Below are 19765 nucleotides of genomic sequence, written 5' to 3'. Positions count from 1 at the left end.
CCCCATTACTTCCACGGTCAAAGCCAAACTTCAGGTGCCACACAACACCTTCCATGCTCTAGTCCCTGGCCACGTCTTCAGCCTCACTGTCTACCGTTGCTCTTCCTCACTACACTGCATCAGTACTAAACTGTGACAAGCCCACGAATAATCACCTCTGCCTGTGATTCCTGCCACCCATTTGCTTGCCAGGCAAGCTAAAAATTTGCTCAGCGGTCACCTCCTCCTGACTGCTTAGGCACGGTTGATAAATGGCCTATTCCCTGGACTCTTCATCCTTGCAGTCAGTCATCACACTGCATTTTATCAAGTGAGACAGTAAACTTGAGGTTCAAAACTAACAGCACCGGGTCTGACTTGTGACCAACCCTCTACAAATATGAGACATGAGCAACTGGATGGAAACCCCAGGAGCTGCAATAGGGAAAGAAGCTAGGGAATGTTCATAGTGCACAGGCTGACACAGATGGTTTACTGTATGTGTGACTGTGAACAGCTCGAGTGGCAGTGAGCTTTGTATTAAAAAAAAAATTTACGATGGCTGTGGCATCAAGTTGCGGAGTTTTCAAAAGTCAAACGTTTTACAGCATTGCCTTGGCTGAGAAGTGACTGAAACAAAGCTACAATCTTTTATTCATAGCAGCTGGTGTGCTATATTAAATGAATGTGGTCTTGACATAAACCTAGTCCTGAGCTCTACCTTTACTGTTTAACTGTGTTAACGGGAATACTGCTGACATTTCTGAGCCTGTTTCTAACCTGTGCGGTGGGGATATCTATTTCACAAGATTATCTAAAATTAAATAAGATTAACTGTACATTAAAATGCCTCTCTTCTCATGAATCACCTTCTCTTCCTTCAGACCCAGTGTTTTATTTTAGCATCCTTTTGCTTCTCTGAGATTCAAGTTAACCATTAATTTTTCAAACTCCAAAGTGTAAGGAAGTTTCTGACTTATGTAGAGATTGGAGCAATAGAAGTGGCTGTGGTATGAAGCAGGTTCCCCGCATCCTCTTCCCATCACCTAAACAGCATCTCCAGATATAAAAGATATACTAGGTTGCCCATATTCACCACAGACACTCCTGTGGGCTCTAAGTATATGCCACCAAGAATTTGACATACTAGTAACAGTTCAGCGTGGTTATACATTCAGCTATCACGTTTCAGTTACCTCAAGTGAAATGAATTAAAAAAAATTAAGGTCTGCACTATACCCTACACATACTGATGGAAGATATTAAAAATGTGAACCATGTAGTTAACAAAATACGGCATTTTTGTTAATGAAAAGAACATTCAAGGCTGGCACTCTTATCCATTAGTCTTGCTGTTTTACTTTCTGGGAAGCCATTTGTCAATATGCATCAGAATCTTGAAATCTTTTCTGGCTCCCAATTCCTTTTATCTCAATCAATGTATGTTCAAAAAGTTAATGTGTATAAAAAGACTAAAAGAAAAGTTATATATGAAGATTCTTTCATTTCTGGGTAATGGGATTGTATTTTCTTCTGTGTTTTGAAAACTTCCTATTAAACAATGCACAGCAGCTGAGATTTCTGGATTATACAGTAATTCAAATCCAAGTTGCTCTCATTCCTAGAAGAGTGATTTTGCACAAGTTTCTTAAACGTTTCCGTGTATGTAAAACAGTTCCAAGTGACAGGATTACTGTATTTGGTAACACATGCAAACCACTTGACGTTTTTTATCATATTTATAAAAAGATTTGAAAAAAAGTCTTCAACTGGTGAACTGTATGATGTCAATATATCCCAATAAAGATTTTTAAATACACCTAAGTGGACAGTTCTGCTAAATACGTCTTTACTTCATTTAAATGTCCACTTTTAGTAGCAAATCCCAGAAGAAAACGCAGTTTTCAAGAGTATGTTTAATTGAAAAAGCACACTTCTTCATTTACGTTCAGGCAACTATTTCTGACAGAAGGTAAACGAACTAACGTTGCACCACAAAGCCCCAGCGAGCACCTCCCACGGAAGCACAGGAGCCGGAACACAGCCTGTGGCTTTACTGCAGACCCGTGCACCCTCCGTGACCAGGGCCCTCCTGCTTTCCTCGTATCGGGGAGAGAAGTGAAACCGACACGACCGAGACGAGCCTCGGGGCGGCGGGGAGCGCGGAGTCCCGGACCCCCGTCCGCAGACAGTCCGCTCGCGGCGCCGGCGGCTCCACAGGCCGCCCGCGGGCTCCCAGGCGTCCCTCGGCCGGCTGCGGTGGCTCGCGATCAGGACCACTTCTTGGTGACGTCGAGGTGGGCGAGCTGGGCCTCCACGGATCTGTGCGCCGGGAACCGGGCCGCCTGCGCCGCCTTGATGGCCTCGAAAGCGGCCGCCCTGCGGGCCGCGGCGTGGCCGTACTCCTGCTCTGCCGTGAGGTAGGGCCGGCTCAGCCAGTAGTGGTTCTCCGCCTCGGTCTCCAGGCGGCGGACCATGTTTCGCTTCGCCTGGTCGGACACGGGCCGCGGCCGCCGGTGCTTCCCGGTCCACTGCCTGCCGGGGATGCGGCTGCGCCGGAGCAGCGCGGTCAGGAACATGGCGCCTGCCGGGACACAAGGCGGGGACCTAGCGGCGCGCCGGTCGCCGGGAACGCGCGCTGCCGCCCCCGCGGGGAGAGGGGAGCCCGCCGCCGTCCGCAGGCCAAGCCGCGAAACGCGAAGCAACTCACCTGCGTGCGCCTGCCCCGCCGCCTCTTCGCACGCCGCCCGACACGACACCGGAAGTGCGACTACACGACGCCGGAAGTGCGCCGCTCCGCCGCGCCTCCCGTCTCCTAGCGAAACCTCAGCTCTCGCGAGAAGAGATTTGAGCGGCTGGCGGAGCCAATGGTGCTACTGGCGCCGGCATTCAAAAGAGTGCGGGCGCCGAGGCCGAGCTCCGGGCTTCCCCGCGCCCCCGCGCGCTGGGCTGCGGTCTCCCATGGACCTGATCCGGAGCCTCTGCGGGCGGCTGCGGACTCTGGCTGTCACCCTGGACAGCGAGACGGCGCGGCTGCAGCGGGCGCTGGACGGAGAGGACAGCGGTGAGCGAGGCGGGGCCCGCCCTCCGCCGGGCGCGCGGTGTCGGACCGCGTCTGCGGGCCGGGTCCGCGAGTTACAGCCGCGGCGCTCCCCGGCGCGTGCGAGGGGCTCGCGGGTCAAAGCTCTCCTGTCGCCGCGTGCCTCCCGCCGCCGGGGCCCGTCCCCCCCGGGGCCCGGGGCCGGCACAGACGCCGCTCCTCCGTGCTGCTTTTCAGACAACGAGTGCAGCACGATTCTCCACCACCAACGTGTGCGTTAGAGGATTTTGGAAGTTGTTGCCAGAGCAGTTCAGATTTTGAGATTATTTTCTAAGTGTCGTAATTGTAATGTGCCTTAAAACACTGCACCCGGTGGACGCAGACTCCTTTTACTTTCTATCGTGAATAGTTTTCCAGCCATTTTAAACTGTTTTTACTGTGACTGAAAACAATATATGTTCACAGCAAAAGTCTGAGATAATGGAAAAGTGAAAGAAGAAAAAATATTTTTCCTGTAAATGCAGCATAAGAAGACACTACTATTAATATTTTAGAAATTTTTCTACCATTCTTTAGCATTGCTCTGTTTTTGATTTTGTTTACATAGTTGAGATTACGCTGGAAGACACAAAATTGTATTAACATTTTTGAATTTTTGATATATAACTGAATTGCTTCCCATAAAGCTTGCGCTAATTTACCTTCTTACCGCCATATTACCTGTGTACACAAATTCTTTATTTACTTTTGCTTTTACAAGGAAAAAATTGGAATAATTTTTCAGTTCCTGGCCCATATGTATTACGGAAATTATGGAATTGTGATAATTAGAGAAAATGAACACCCATAATTGCCCTTTTATGTGCACAGTGATGAATCTTATTTAAAGGATACAATTCAGTGGATTTTAGTTTATTCACAGAGTTGTACAACCATCATCACGTGAGGTTCATATTTTCATCACCCCTAAAAGAGCCCCCTTGGCTGTTAACAGCCACTCGCCATAGTCCTGCCCCCACTCACCACACTGCCTTATGCACCTGTTCATCTACTTTCTCTCCTCATAGATTTCCTATTCTGGACATTTCACATAAATGGAATTGTACAGTACATAGTCTTTTGTGACTGGCTTGTTTCACTTAGCGTAACATCACAAGGTTTATCCATGTTGTGGTAGCACGTATCAGTATTTCATTAGTTTTATTGCTGAATAATATTTCTTTGTATGGATTTACCACATTTTGTTTATCTGTTCAGCAGCTGATGAACACGGGTTGTTTCTGCTTTTTGGCTATTAAGAATAATGCTGCTATAAACATGTGCAAGTTTTTGTGTGAACATAATGTTTTCAGTTTTCATGGTATACATTTAGAATGGAATTACTGGGTCACATAGTAAAGCTATATCTAACTTTTTGAGGACTACCAAATTATTCACCAAAGTGGATGCACCCTTGTACATTTCCACCAGCAATGAATGAGGGTTGCAGTTTCTCCACATCCTCAGCAACATTTGTTGTCATCTGTCTTTTTGATTATTAGTTATTCTAGTGGGTATGAAGTACAATATCATTGATTTACATTTCCCTAATGAAAACTGGTCAACTTTAACAGGTGGTATAAGAGAAGATCTTGAAAGGAGGCATGTTTTAGAAAAGAGAAATCTTTTCATAAATGGCTTTTACATTATATATGTGGCCAGCTGATTAGTAAGAAGGGTGCGTAAGGGATGCCAGGTCTGCTGGACACTCGTGGAAAAGGAGAGTGGATCTTGACCCTTACCTCATGCCACTCACAAAAATCAATTCTAGATGGACTGTAGCTCTAAGTACAAATGGCAAAACAGTAAAACTCTTAGAAGAAAACAAAAGTATTTGTCATGGCAGAGATTTTAAAAATAGAAGCCAAAAAATGCTCACCATAAAGGAAAAAGTTGCTGAGTGAGACTATTTCCTCCTCCCTCCCGCCCTGAGCTGAGTGCTGATTATATACGTATATTCACTTTAAAACGTCATCAAACTATATGCTTATGACTTCTGTACTTTCTGCATGTTATAGTGTAATAAAAATTTTAAAGAGGGCCTTAACACTTCTCTTTGCAAATGACAGGATATAAATTATAGTATCTACAAAGACTTTATAATTCTAAGAAACTATCCTATATTATACTTTTTGTTCTTTTTCCTCCTTCCCTTTATTATACTTTTTCCTTTCAATATTCATATTGAAGACTTTGAAGATTATCCAATGAGAGTTTTACATGACCTTCATTCGGAAGTCCGGACTCTAAAGGTATCACTCCTACAGTATTAATTTATCATTTTTATGTGATAATTTAAAAAATCTAAATAGACTTAGTCAGAAGTTAAATTAAAATGCACTTTCTTTCCTCATGAAAGGATGATGTCAGTACTCTTCTTGATAAAGCAACTTTGGAAAGTCAAGACAGCATTGGTTTCATAAAGGCAACAAAAGTATTGATGAAGAAAAGTTCAATGGATATCATGAAAATAAGAGAGTTTTTCCAGAAGTATGGATATAACCCACGTGCCAAGACAAATTCAGGTGTGAATAACTTGCATTTTATAGCATTTGGTTTGGTATTAAAGAAGGCAGCATGAGGAAGACTGCTGTGGGCTTGGCCCTGGTTTGTGGTCCTGGCTCTGCCGTTCTGTGACATCACTGATCATCCCTTATACAGCAGTCACTGTGTGCTGGACACAGGGCTGACCAGCGGGCAGGTCAAGGCCGTCCTCGCTGTCCTCTGCGAGATGCTGGCTGAGGACCAGCGGTGCTGGACGAAGGAGGGGGCAGGATAAACCCACACGACTAGAGGCTACTTGGTTCCGTTCTGCCAGTGGACAGCTGAGAGAGCAGCCTTAAGGCAGGCTGTCTCACTTTTCTTGTTCTCAGTTTCTTCCACAGAATGAGAGGTTTGGGGCTATCTAAATTGGTAAAGTCCTTTTTAGTTCTAAAACCCTAATGAAGGGTAGTATAGCATGGGTGCTTAGAGTCCAGCTGCCTGGGTTCACGTCTCTACCACTTACTGGTTGTATTACTTTGGCCTGTTACTTGACTTTGTGCCTCAGCTTCTTGTCTGTAAAGTACCAACGTTTAATAGTATCTACCTCTCAGGTTGTATAAGGATTAAATGAGATAACATTTGCTTAGAACAGAACCCGCTATGCTCGTCGCCCGGTGTTCGCTCTCGTTACGGTTACCCCGTACCTGTGAGAAACTAGCTTCAGCATGCTTCAGGATGATCTTTGTACATAAATAAAACATTAATTAAATTCACTAAATATGTATATACTGAGGATATGTATCAGAGGTATATTAAACAGTCCACATAGTATAATGAAAAGAATTCGGTTAAGTCTGGTGTGAACAAGTGGGCTTTGGTTATTCAGATACTGGTTCTGCCGGTTACTCCATGTGTGACCTTGGATAATTTCTCTCAATCGCTTTTCCTCACTAGTGAAATAGAGATGATAATAGCCCCCCTGAGGGGTAGTAATGATGGTGACCACTTTATTTTATTAAGCTCATCAGTGACAGCCTTGTAATAAATATAATAGGTTTTCTGTAGTTCTTGCAACATTTCTCAGCATTAACAGAAAGCACAATGCCAAAACAGAGCTCAGTGAATCAGTAGCTCTCCCAAGGGCCCAAAGCCAGGAAATCAAGTTATAGCCCCCCACCCCCCCCTTTCTTCTTTAAATGGTGCAGCCTTCAGATTTAACGTGCCCTGGCTTCTGCACACAAAACGGTACCCTGTCCCAGTCATTTCAAATCAAACAGAGAAACAAAGAAAGTTTTATCTTCAAGGAAAGTGTGTACCTCTTCACTTCCTTCAATCTGTTGGATCGCTTAGCTGGTCAAGTAAATGTACAGCCTAAATTTATCCCTTTCCTCTGCCTTTGGGCTCAAAAGATTCTGACAAGGATCTATACCAATGTCTGATAGACCCCATTTCAACTATAAACCTTCCTTTAAAACATGGAATAAACAAACAAAAAAGGTTATTATCAGGCTTACAAAAGTACATTCCAGTTTATAACAGGAAAAGTACAAATATTTTTTTCTTAAAACGAATGCAGTCCCAGTCTATCCCTTCCCACCCCCCGTCCCCCTGGCAACCACAAGTTTGTATTCTATGTCTATGAGTCTGTTTATTTTGTATTTATGGGTTTTTTTGTTTTTAGATTCCGCATATTAGCGATCTCATATGGTATTTTTCTTTCTCTTTCTGGCTTGCTTCACTTAGAATGACATTTTCCAGGGACGTCCATGTTGCTGCAAATGGCGTCATGTTGTCGGTTTTTATGGCTGAATAGAATTCCATTGTATAAATATACCACATCTTCTTTATCCAGTCACCTGTTGATGGACATTTAGGCTGTTTCCTTAGTGCTGCTGTGAACATTGGGGTGCAGGTGTCTCTTTGAAGTAGGGTTCCTTCTGGACATATGCCCAGGAGCGGGATTCCTGGGTCATATGGTAAGTCTGTTCCTAGTCTTTGAGGCATCTTCGTGCTGTTTTCCACAGCGGCTGCCCCAGACTGCACTCCCACCTGCAGTGCGGGAGGGCCCGTTTCCCCACAGACCCCCAGCACTTGTCATTTGTTTCATGCGCTCTTTCTCACACCAAAACTAGCCTTTCTCCTCCTTGAACTCTTTGTTGGCATTCTAAGTGTCATCTAGATCACTTAGCTCCAACTAAAGTTCCACACCAAGTTCATTAACTGGTGGTGCACCCAGGAAGTGGCAAAGGACTGTGTGAGACAGTACAGTTGTTGGTAAGATTGTCCAGTCCAAAGTGCACAGTGTGGTGGTGAAGCACGTGGGGCCTGGAGTCAGACATAACCTGTTACAGGCTGACAAACTGTTTGTCTCACCAATTTCTCCTATTATTTCTTTCAGCTAGACTTGATACAAGTGTTCCAGACTGAGCATACACATTTAGATTTATATCACAGCCTTTCCTTTTACCTTAGGCATCTGTAAGTTAGAAATCTAAAGTTATATTAGTATACTTTGTGTTAAATCTATAGTCAATTCCACACTAATTAATGCCATTAAGTGGTAAGATAGCTTCATAATATAAGAAAGACGGGTAAATCACATTAACTGAGGAAGTAAGGAAATTGGACTTTGATTTGTGGGCACTGATTTTTCATCTTCTAACATTGTAGTTTACTTCCTTTCTCTAATGCATCATCAAAATGGGAAATGGGTGGACAAGTGGCACGTGTCAGAAATTTATTAAAGGGACAATTGAAAATAAGGAGAGGATCAGGACTTTTGCTGACTTGGGACATTTCAAGTGGAGCTATTTTATGTGGCTTTAGTATATGGCATTTTCTGGTTTGATGTTTGACCAAAATGTGACCGTGATTTTTCCTCCCAGCAGATGAGCAAGCAGCCATTGACTCTAAAGCAGAGTCCACTAAACAGGAAAAAGCTCAGAAGCCTGACGTGGAGGATGACTTGTCTGGCTCTGCCGTTCCGAGCACTTCCGTTTCTGGGGCGCCCCCACGCAGCCCCCAGCTTTCGGACTTTGGGCTTGAGCGGTACATGACAGCCCGAGTGCTGCCTGGCCCTCCCCTGGCAGTGGCCGGCCGTCAGGAAGGGCCAGAGCTTGTAACTCCCTTTTCCAAACAGTCACTAGCAAAAACTCCAGGATGTGCACTGAAGATGGATGATTTTGAGTGTGTCACTCCTAAATTAGAACACTTCGGTGTCTCTGAATATACTGTGTGTTTAAATGAAGATTATACGATGGGGCTTGAAAGTGTGAGGAATAAAAGGTGAGGAACTTTCTTAAGAGGAACATTTCATCTGACTTTCTATGTCTTATTTATTGATTTTTCCTAGAAGAAATATGTTTCAGACAATATTTTTCTTAAGAGGTTTTCAGATGCTTCTATTTCACACTTGCCTGAATCACCAATTCCATCAGTAAAGTGCGAGCTGTTAGTTTCCTTGTTATATGATGTAGAAGGAGTGATGAGAGCCCGAAAACAGATGGTACTTGGTAGGATAGAGAAGAGGGGAGAAGAGGGGATAAAGTGACAGGTAAACTACTAAAAATGTGTGATCGATTCGTCTGGAGACCTGGGAGGAGAAGAGGATCTGGGGTGAGTCACAGGTTTCTGTTCTGTTGCTCAGGATGATGCTGGGGAGGAAACGCGCGGGTAAAGGTGACGTGTGTACCGACGGGCTGCCGTTGAGGTGCTCTTAAGCTTAGGCGCTTTAATGTGATTTAAAGCTCAGTGGTGAACTTTACTCTAGACTAAAGAGACTGGGAGTGATTGGTGTGGAAATGTTAATTAATGAGTTACAAGGGAAATGAAAGTACCGTGTATCAAAGCAGCCAAGCAGCCAGGCAGCATCTGAAGATCGATCCGTACCTTTAAGAGCCATGATTATTAAAGAAGGAAGATAAACGATCAACTCAGAGACAGGGAAAAACACCTACAATTCTGGGGAAAAGAGGAGGGAGCAAACACTAAAGATCAAATAAAATGTCATTACGAAAGACTTGGAAGGGTAGAACTGATGTGTTTAGGAACTGGTTCTTATTTAAACATAAGTGTAAATGACAAAATTAGGAACTACAGGCTCTTTTTTTCTTTGTTAAACTATTAGAAACACTATATGGTGTAGTATCGGGAGATTGAGAAAGTTCAGAGAGATGAAAGTGGTTTGAAAATAATACAGAATTATCAAAACAGAGTCGAAGTAGAGAACCTGGACAGACCAAAAATCAGAGGAGAAACCTGGGAAAGTTGTCAAAGAACTAGCTCCAGAAGGTTCTGGGCACAGATGGCCTTCTGGATGAGTCCTTTCATAACTTCAAAAAGAGGACATCAAGGTTCCATCTTACATAAAAGTTCTTTTCCTGAGAAGGAAGCACCTGTTCCGGCCCAGGTGCCAACACCCAGCCTGGGGACCATGAGACTCAAAGCCCCCTGAGTTGTGCTGCGTCGCTGGTGAAGTGGGTGCAGCCGTGCCCACCCGGCCTGCACAGCGTCAGCGGGGTAAATGGATAAAAAGTTGTAAACTGCCTTAAGAGTGGGACACTGTGAAAATAATGATCCTTAAAAAGCAGTGTCAAAAATTTTGAAGTAATAATTAAGAACTGTCACTCTCAGGGGTTTACAAACTACCCCTGCAGCTCAAATCCAGCTTGCTGCCTCTTGTGAATAAGGTTTTATTGGAATACAGACCCAAAAATGTTATTTTTCCTCAAACTAGAATAAAAGAGAAAACTGCGTTTAGTTTGAGATTGATCCACCCTTGATACTGACACAAAGCACAGAGAAGGAAACTATGGCCCAATCTACTTGTGAATATAGATGTAAAAATCCCAGATAAAATACTCACAAATTGAATTCACCAGAATGTTAAACCTTTAATGGACAACTTCCCTGTTAAGCTTATCCCAGGAACGCAAAGGTAGTTTAGTATTTGGGAACTCATAAAATACATCATTTCTGTGATTCAATAAGAAAAAAAGTAGAAAATCTCCATAGATGTCGGTAAGGAATTTGATAAAATTTGACACTTGCTCTTCATTTAAACGCTTGGTCAAACTCTAAATAAAAGGATACTTTGCTAATAAGATAAACAATACGCGCGGCTAACTCAGTAGCGAGCTGTCACCATTACTGAGCATCGCTCTTGGTGCTCTGGCCGATGTAATGAGACTGGAAATAGAAATAAGTCTTACTCTGATATACTTCCAGGCTGTTTTGTACTTGGGCAACTCGAGGAAATCGCCTCTAAACTTTGTAGAAACAGGGAAGGAGTAGCTCAGAGGTCGAGCACATGCTCAGCACACATGAGGTCCTGGGTTCAATCCCCAGCACCTCCATTAAATAAATAAATAAACCTGATCATGTGCCCCACCACCAAACATAAAAACAAAAACAAAAAATTAAAATTTCTAGAAATAAAAATTCAAGAAGGAGGCTGATCTAACATGTATTTTATATAGCTTTAAGATAAGCATTTAAAATAGTATACTTTCCTGTATTGATAACTAATTGGTAAATATAGTGGAAAAAATCATTCAGATATGCAACAAAAAAGTAAAATACCCATGCCAGTTGTATGTGAAAGTCCGTATGATTAAAACCATTAAATATTTCTGAATTGTATTAAGGGGAAATTAGGATGGAAAAAGATACCATATTCCTGAATAGAATGACTGGATATTATTAAGATATTACATCAAGTTAATTTATTGATATCATACAATTACAACAAAACTTCTTGGGATTTTTTTTAAGGTGGAGGGTAAGGGATATTTGACAAGATTATTCTAAAATTATTCAGAAGAATAAAAAGTGAAGGTAGCTAAGACAATAATGAAAGCCAGCAGTAATGAGGGACTTGACCTACCAGTTACGAAAATGCACAGAGCTACAGTGAGTGGAACAGCGTCAGTCGTGACAGAATGGGCCGGAGCAGGAGCAGAACAGCCCGGAAGCAGCCTCTAACTCCCAGAAGAATTTTACACTGAAGGTGTTTTTGAAGTACGGATGATTCAGTAGGTTACGCTTGGACCCCTGGTTAATTGGACCGTCTTACGGTTTTCAGGGGCACTCTTCTTTTAACTGTTTCAGACGTCTGGGTCATTGGCTGGAACAACCTTAGTAAGATGACAAGATCAGTCAGTTCAGTCTGAAAAATGACAGGTTCTTAATCTACTGGTATAAAATTCCACTTTACGATTTTGAAGCTGTGAGCTATCCAATTTCTATATTTGAACTATGAGTCAAACTCATGGCTTTCTATAAGTGAGGGATTGTAAACCCACTTGTAAGTCAAAACCATCAGTACAACATGGTTCTTAACCTTTTCTGAGCCATGGATCTACATTTGCAAACAAAAAAGGTTTGTTCCGTGGGACTCCTGCTCTGTGAGATATAAAGGACTATTCGTCCAGACTTGATGGTATACAGTAAGATTAAACTTTTTCAGGGGTTTAATATTAACTTCTTTTTTAAACTTCCCATTTCCCTGTGAATTGCACCAGGGAGGAGGCCACAGAAACAGAGCCAGTGACCAGCGATAACTTCTTTGCCACTCCCAGCCTTGTCACGCGGCCTCTGGAAGAAAGCGGTAAGTGTACAAATCAAGTTATTTCTCAGCTGTGCTCCTTCCAGACTGCCTTTGTACAAAAGCGGGCCCCAGCACCTTAGCCGTGCACAGAGCCTTCTGTGTCTTCTTGGTCCACAATACTGAGTGAGTCACAAGAAGCACCCTTCTGTTCATGTTGAGCACGATTTCATACAAGAGGAATATAAATTTCTGGTATGTTTTTCATACTCTTCTTGATTATATTTTGTATTTGTCAGCTTGTTTGTTTTCAGCATTTTACCTTAAAACATATAAATGTATATTCATTCACCAGTCTTGCTATAGAGCCAGTAAATAGCTTTTAGAGTTTTAATTTAGCTTCAGCCCATTGACTAGAGTTCTACATTATCTTCCTTACATAAGCCACACCCAGAATACATCTGCTCTCTTTTCAAATTTGGGGTTTTTTTAATAGTACAAGAAATTAAAATTATTTTCATGTTGTGTTTTCATATTTGTCCCAGCAAACATGAAAACTGGTTTTCATGCAAATATAAAAAAATCCTAGAGTTTTATTAGTTTCTTCGAATAATGTTTTTTATTAATGAAAGTAGATTTATTTAGGGAGACACACATTCCATAGGCAGAATATGGTTAGTCTCCGAAGGGAGAGCCGCCCCAGGGCATGGGGTTGTCTTGCAAAGTGAGAGCAGTCTAAATAATTATTTTTAATCGTCTGATTATACCAAATTTAGTGGAAGATTTTTTAAGATAACTTGTCAGATTTTTCCAAAGCTTTGGGCATATTTTCAGGAAAACTCTTTTTGTGTTAATTTCACTGACTTGTTATTAAATTAACAAGTACTGTTGGCAGAAACCAGAAACAGAGTTGAAAAAATACAACTGATTCATAGGAAACTTAGAGCTCAACTTGCAGAAAAGAGCACAACTCTATTAAATAGAGGCCTTTTTTTTTTAAAGAGAAAGATTGAACCGCTACCTCATACCTTACTCAGAAATCAATTCCCAGCGGACTATAAACTTTTCTCAAAATGATAAAGAATATCTGTATGCCTTCTGAAGTGGGTGGAGTTTTAAAGAAGCGTACTGACCGAAGTCCTTCAGCGCACTTGAGCAGTGTATTTTATGGCAGGAACGGAATGCTTTGGTTTATCCATTAGTAATTGATTAAATGGAGGCTTGTTAAGAGATTTTTCTGTTGTTTTAGTTTGACGCTATGATGATACTAAGGATCATCATTACCATTTTTATGGTCTAAACTTACTAAAACGTAGTGCTCACCATTGCTTCCTATGTCCCATCGTTCCTCCTGCGTTTGGTTTTCTTCTTGTTAAAGTACGTCCTTCGGCAGTTCTTTCCGAGACGTCGCCTCCAGCCTGTGTGAAGCGGCCTCTAGTTTTGTATGTCAGGTCACTCATTCTTGAGTGATGACTGATCTAGAGAGAGACCACCCGGCTGGCAGCTTGTTTTCCTTGAATGTTTGAAAGAAGGTGTCCCGCTGCGACTTGGTGTCCGTTGCTCCTGTGAGCAGGGTGCTGCTGCTGGTCTGCTCAGCTCTCCTCCGTAGGAAATCTGTCCTCTCTCCCTGCAGCCTCTAAGGTTTTTGTCTTTATCTTTGATGGTCTGCATTTCTCTGCAATATATGTGTATGTTTGTTTTTATATATTATGTGTAGAATTTGGTGTGTTTTTTTAAGCTAAGGACTCATGTGCTTAATTCTGAAAATTCTCCAACATTCTCTCTTTAATAATATTACCTCCCTCGTGATTCCTCAGGTTTTTTCCCTGAATCTCCTGTGAGACATATTTCAGCACGTTACCCCTTGGCCTTTCTGGTTTGTTAGCTTCTCTTAGGTGTTTTCTTTCCCTTTCTCTGCACTGCTTTGTGCTTTAGTTAGCGCCTTCTTCCGATTTGCTATTTCTCAGAGTCTGAATTATTATTATAATCCATTGATTGAATTTTTTACTCCAGTGACTACATTTTGTTTCATACTTTTTCCTTTCAGATGTAACTGTTCCTTTTTTTCTCTATATATTTTCTGTTAGGATTTCTGTGCCTTCATTTACCTCTTTGAACACTTTAAAACACGTATCTGAAAGACCATGGTATTGGTTCTCCTGTTTACTGCCCTGATTCTCCTGACTGTGACGTCGTCCTCAGATTAAGCCACCGTCTTCAGTGGGAGCCCCGTGCGCCGGGGGTGTCGGGCCCCAGCCAGGGCCCTACGGGCGCTCCAACTGCAGGCGAGTTTTCAGGTTAGCTGCTGGCTCAGGATGCCTGCGCCGGACATGGGGGGCTCAGAACCCACAGCTCCACATGGTGTGGACCTGATATTCCGACTTCTCGGTATTCTTCCAGAGACGCTCCCGTTTGCTAGCCTGCTTTCATCCTGTCCCCTGGAGCCAGTGCCAGTGGGCTGACACTTTCCAGTCCCTGGTTGACAGCCTCACCGCTCTTCCGGGCGCCCAGGCTCACGTGTGGTGTCCGTCTCCGGTTCTCACGCAGCAGAGCCTGTGCCCTCGGCCCCTGCTCTGCTTGTCTTAAAACCCCAAGTGTGGAGGTGTCTGCTTGGAAGTGTCAGATTAAATAGATGTTAACATCTTGCTACATTGGCTTCAAATCTTTTTTTTTAAATTAATATTATACATAAAGCTAAACTCCCAGCCCCACGCCAGTATCCCCCACCCCCCAAAAATAACAATTACCCTAAAATATAGTTGTGTTGTTGTAAGATTTCACGTAAGTGGCAACATCCAATTCATTTTCTTTTGTCTCATGCTTTTTTCACTCAACAGTGTGTTTTCTGCAGTAATCTGTGTAAATCCAGTTCATCCATTTTCGTTGTTAAGCAGTATTCCGTTGTATGAAAAAGCCGTATTGTATTTATTCATTTGCTTATTAAGGGCTAGTTAAATTGCTTGTATTTATTTTGTACCGTTACAGGCAGTGCTCTAGCTAAACTGTCCCTTGTACATCTGTATTTCTCACATCTTGGAGTAGAATTTCTAAATCAAAGGGGAAGCACATCTTCGCTTATTCTGGAGAATGCTAAGTGGCCGCCATACAGTAGCTGTTCTTGTGACGCTGCTTTCAGTCACAGAGCTTTAGAGTGAAGTCCTAGGGTCTTGAGGGGCAAGCAACCTTCTCACCATCTTTCTCCTCCTTTTTCTTCAGAAATTTGATTTTCTCATAAAGGTCTTCTGTAGATTTTAAAAGATGTTTATGTGTTGATCTTGTCTTCCTTGTTGCTGTTACGAAGAATACCCTTTTTCAAATATGCTTCTGTTTGTTGATTTTATAGAATAACTGTTCATGGTTGCATATTGTGCTTGGACCTTGCAACCTTGCCGACTTCCACTAGTGCTAATGATAATTAGATGTGTGGTATGACACCTTTGTTCTCCTGTCCAGTCAAGCACACTGTAGTTATAATTTAGTAAGTCATTAATAATAAAGTTTACAAACTATATGGGCAGAGACTATAACATAAAAGTTAAAATCTTTATTTCAACTTCATTTTCACGCCCCTGCATGTGTCTTCTAGATGCCGAGTGTACCCAGTCTCCCTTGGCACCTACGTTCTGCACTCCCGGTTTGAAAGTCCCTTCTACAAAGGACAGCACAGCTTTGGTAAATTTCCGTGAACTTGAAACACTGATCTTTTTCCTAGTGAGTCACATACACTGTTTCCAGGCTCAAACAGTCTAAACCATGTAGACTGATGCAGCCTTTGGGAGTGTATTTACAGTGTTTCTGGAGGGTTCTTTAACAGCATATATCAAGAACTTTAAATTTTTTTCATAACTTTTACCTGCGTCAATTTATTAAGGCACATTGGGACCGAGATTTATAACAAGGAAGTTACAGAGGAAGAAACTGCACTATTGATAAGGGCACAACATGGGGACAAACTGTCAAATGAAAAAGGGGAGTGAAATATATTAAGGTGAATCCGTTAAGGTCTAGTGCCATGTGACAGGCATATGTTTTGAAAAACAGATAAGAACATACAGAAAGAACGTTTTCAAGAAACATTTAATGATAAAATGATACATCTGTATGTATAGACATACACATGTGCCCATATACACATGTATTTTATTTTATGGAAAAGGAAACACACCACAATGTGGTTATCTACGGGTGATAGATTTATGGGTGATTTTTATTCTTTTTTCCCCCAATTTTTCCCAGTAAACAAATTTGCTATCTAATAAAAACCTCATCCCTTTTTAAAGTCAATATGAACACAAAACAGCCAGCCCGGCAGGCTGGACCGTCCAGAGCAGCGATAGAAATGTCCAGTGTGGTAGCTAGCTCCTGAGGACATAAAATGTGACTAGTGCACCTGAGGAGCCAGTTCTCAGTTTTTTTAAGTGTTGTTACGTTAAAATTCGATGTCAACAGCACCACGTGACTCGCGGTAATCCACTGCTAATACTCCTGCTCGCGCAGAAGTCACGCCCCCCTTGTCCCCTCGGACCTCAGGGAGCCGCACCAGGGCAGCGTTGAGGGAGCCGCTTTCTCCCCGCTGGGAGTGAGGGCAGCGCCCATCCGTGCTGTGCCTCTTGTCTGGCCCAGGTCGGTGTGGCCTGAGTCTGGGTGGTGAATCGCCTGGATCTGGGGTTCAGTCAACGAGTCTGCTCTAAAAAGGGATGAGGTTTTTATTAGATAGTAAATTTCCCATGAAGCTCAGCCTGGGAAAAGAAGACGGTACCTGGTCCTCCGTACGCCATCTTTGTGTTCCTGATTGTTTTTAGTCCTCGGTCAGGGAAGCGGGGGTCATTCTGGGGCCTCCTTAGAGACCCCAACAGAACTAACAGTTGACCAGCAAGTTTTATTTACTCTGTCACTTTGTACCATCATAATTTAATGATTTCTTTTTACTCAATAGGTGTCCACAAGTGACCCGCCGTCAGAAACAATCAGCTCAGCAGGTGGTTCGGAAATGAAAGATCGCGCGCCCCTGGTTTTGACCTCAGACGCGCGCTTTGAGGGCTTCGCGGACCCCCCTTCTCCCACGATTTCCTCCTACGAGAACCTGCTCCGGACGCCCACCCCGCCGGAAGTAACTGCGATCCCGGACGACATTCGCCAGGTTGTCTGTCGAGACGTCTTTTTCTGTTGGGCTACTGTGCTGGTTTGCCTAAATCTAAGTTCTGGGCTGTCAGGCCCGTCTGAGGCCACCTGCGAAGGCTCTTCAGAGCTGGGCGCCACCTAGTGGCGGTGTCGTTCTCTGTGCCCTCATGAGGCATCTTCTCTTCACGTCTTGTTCTGAAACACGTGATACTTTCTAGTCATTGTTCAGCGGCGATCACCACGTTGGCCCGCCTCCCTCGGTGCTTCCCGTAGAGTCAGAAATGTCACCCTTACAGCGACCGAGGGTCCGAGTACGGGAGTAACTGTATCAGTGTCTCTTGGACTTGACACGTCCTGGACCTCAGCTGGAGAAACGCTGGTTTAAATATGTTAGATGTCTGATTCTTTGTACAGCATAATTTGCCAGCTGTCTGCTGCTGATTTATAACAACTGCCAACTCTACTGAATAACCACCAGCCAGATGGTCTGAGCACCAGCTCCCACCCCGCAAATACGGCCGTAGGGTGGGCGGGTGTAACTTAAGCGGGTGCAGCTCTTAATAACCATCCGAGAAACCCTCCTAGCTTACAGAGAGCTAAGAGGAGGGTCAGCTGTGTGGGAAAACACCCACGTGCCATTGGCACGGACTCGTCCTAAGGTCAGTCCAGTGTTTGTTACCCTCTCTCTGTCTCCGCTTCCCTGGTGTCGTCAAAAACAGGGGGAAGGAGCTCGCTCTGCCTGTGGCATCCTGTGGAGTTTCCAGTTTGCCGTGGTGGTCCTGCTCTCTGATTTCTACGTGAAGGAGGGGAACCTTGTACTTCACTGTCACCTCTTTGGGAAAAGCTCACGGCTGACATTTCAGATCCTTGTCTTTCTAAGCTTTAGAGCTGATGCGCTTTCTTTTGAGCGATTATCTCGCCGCTTCCTGTCTGTGTTTTCTGAACGTCGTTATCAAGCCTCGCTTTGCTCTCGGGAGGCTCCCGTTAACCTCGGGGTGCCTTCAGCAGGCTTCAGAAACCAAGCCTCAGCACCCAAGGTAAACTTCCGAAATCACCATCTTCTCTGTGCTGCTGAAATCACAGACTGCTTCAAATGAGCCACAGCTTCAGATTTTCCTTGGCTTTTCTTGAATGTTTTATAACACCTTCCAAGGTGACATTATGTTGTTCACAGGACTAGATAAAAAGGAATTTGCTTTGTTTTAGATTCTATCAAAGTACAACTCAAACCTCGCTACTCCAGTGGCAGTTAAAGCGGTGCCGCCCAGCAGAGGGCTCCTTCCTCGACACGAAGGGCAGAACGTCCGGGATGCTGGCAACAAAGAGAACTGGTGAACGTGAGTGTGCCCGCCCCAGAGGAGCGCGTTCTTTGAGGACAGCGTTTGAAAATTCACATCTGAACGGCAGTGAACATTCCTCCTTGACATGTGCCGGCTTCAGGCAACATCCCCTTGGTACCACGCCCATGATCCCTGTGTCTCCGACTCCCACACCGGCACGTTCAGTGATGCCATGGGGAACCTGTTCCCAGCTATTCTATAAGCATAAAATAGATGGCTACGTGTTGTGTCATTTGTTTTGTTGGTGGCTATTAAGTATACTTAATTGATATTTTTTATTTGTATCTTTCCACAGAAGCTGCAGTGGGGCCCTCCTTCTGTTACGGAAGCTGGGTGGAATGTGATGAAGCGAAGCTGCACCCCACCCCCCACACCTTCCCCTTTTTAAAAACCAGTTCATATTAAAGATGAGAATGGACACTGGTGGCCTAGTTTGCTTTGATTCTGTTCGGTTCAGTGTGGTTGAGTTTAACCCCAGTTGTCAGTGTGTAGCTCAGTTACTCAGTTCTGAAAGGTCATTACTGTTTCACTGATCTCACATTTCCCTTGTCTAATGGACCAGAATGATATAAGTGATATTAGGAAGCAGGACAAACAGTCTTTGAAATCTCACCGTTACTGTCTGCTGCTCAGATGCAGCCGCCATCAGTGCTCAGGCTGGATGCCTGTCGCGTGGCTGGAGCTGGCCCCTTCCCCTGCCCTTGTCTCCTCTCGTGACTGTCTCCAGGTCTCTTCCTCCCACTTCAGCAGTGCTCTTTCAAGACAGTGCTGTTCACAGGTGACAGCTTAGATTACTCTAGGGAAAGAGGGACTCACAGGCCTAGGAAACCGCACTGTAACGGGCCTCAGACACTCGGAGTCGGGCCCACGCTGTGTCCTGTCCTCTCAAACCCCTCTCCCCAGCACGTGGCTGTGACCCCTCTGGTCCAGAGGCCCAACAAGGTCCCGCAGGACCCTCTCTGCTCTGTGGCCTCCAGAGCCGGCCCCTCGCTTCTGGCAGCCCTGCCCATCGAGACTGGCGGACTCCCGATCTCCGCACAGCTGCAGAGTGGTTTTCCCTGGTGACACTCGTGACAGCACTGTTGGCAGACCACATTACGGCCAGTGGGGAAGGGCGACCTGGCGTGTCAAGGAGACAGAGACATGAGAAGAAACAGGTGATGAGGGGCTCCCGTGGCTCAGCTTCGGGGAAGCTGACGCACGAGATCGCCCTTTGAC

General features: G+C 44.1%; 2 protein-coding genes across 3 annotated transcripts; one reads left to right on the top strand and one right to left on the bottom strand.

The window, feature by feature from the left end:
• Positions 1 to 1877: 1877 nt before the first annotated feature.
• Positions 1878 to 2799, bottom strand: MRPL57 (mitochondrial ribosomal protein L57). Its single transcript, XM_031684490.2, has 2 exons — positions 2690 to 2799; positions 1878 to 2563 (listed from the first exon to the last, which is right to left on the bottom strand). The coding sequence occupies exon 2, from the start codon at positions 2556 to 2558 to the stop codon at positions 2250 to 2252; it is 309 nt and encodes a 102-aa protein (XP_031540350.2). The 5' UTR covers positions 2559 to 2563; positions 2690 to 2799; the 3' UTR covers positions 1878 to 2249.
• Positions 2744 to 18970, top strand: SKA3 (spindle and kinetochore associated complex subunit 3). 2 transcript variants are annotated; one of them, XM_031684679.2, is made up of 9 exons: positions 2744 to 3043; positions 5249 to 5310; positions 5418 to 5583; positions 8428 to 8827; positions 12064 to 12149; positions 15673 to 15758; positions 17023 to 17226; positions 18414 to 18544; positions 18843 to 18970. In XM_031684679.2, exons 1-8 carry the CDS (start codon positions 2941 to 2943, stop codon positions 18540 to 18542), a joined length of 1236 nt encoding a protein of 411 aa, XP_031540539.2. In that variant the 5' UTR covers positions 2744 to 2940; the 3' UTR covers positions 18543 to 18544; positions 18843 to 18970. The 2 variants fall into 2 exon arrangements, with proteins under 2 accessions (XP_031540539.2, XP_072832084.1); XM_072975983.1 differs by having other exon boundaries at positions 2751 to 3043; positions 8431 to 8827.
• Positions 18971 to 19765: the final 795 nt, after the last annotated feature.

This window comes from Vicugna pacos, chromosome 14 (assembly GCF_048564905.1).
Source record: "Vicugna pacos chromosome 14, VicPac4, whole genome shotgun sequence".
Taxonomy (NCBI): Eukaryota; Metazoa; Chordata; class Mammalia; order Artiodactyla; family Camelidae; genus Vicugna; species Vicugna pacos.
This window is presented reverse-complemented; position numbering and strand designations above follow the sequence as displayed.

Bases quoted from the DNA above. Each gene is read 5' to 3' on its own strand.
- MRPL57 (XM_031684490.2), bottom strand. From the start codon at position 2,558: ATGTTCCTGACCGCGCTGCTCCGGCGCAGCCGCATCCCCGGCAGGCAG.
- SKA3 (XM_031684679.2), top strand. From the start codon at position 2,941: ATGGACCTGATCCGGAGCCTCTGCGGGCGGCTGCGGACTCTGGCTGTC. The intron at 3,044-5,248 runs GTGAGCGAGGCG...TTCATATTGAAG, and splicing joins GCTGGACGGAGAGGACAGCG to ACTTTGAAGATTATCCAATG. The intron at 17,227-18,413 runs GTTGTCTGTCGA...GCTTTGTTTTAG, and splicing joins TCCCGGACGACATTCGCCAG to ATTCTATCAAAGTACAACTC.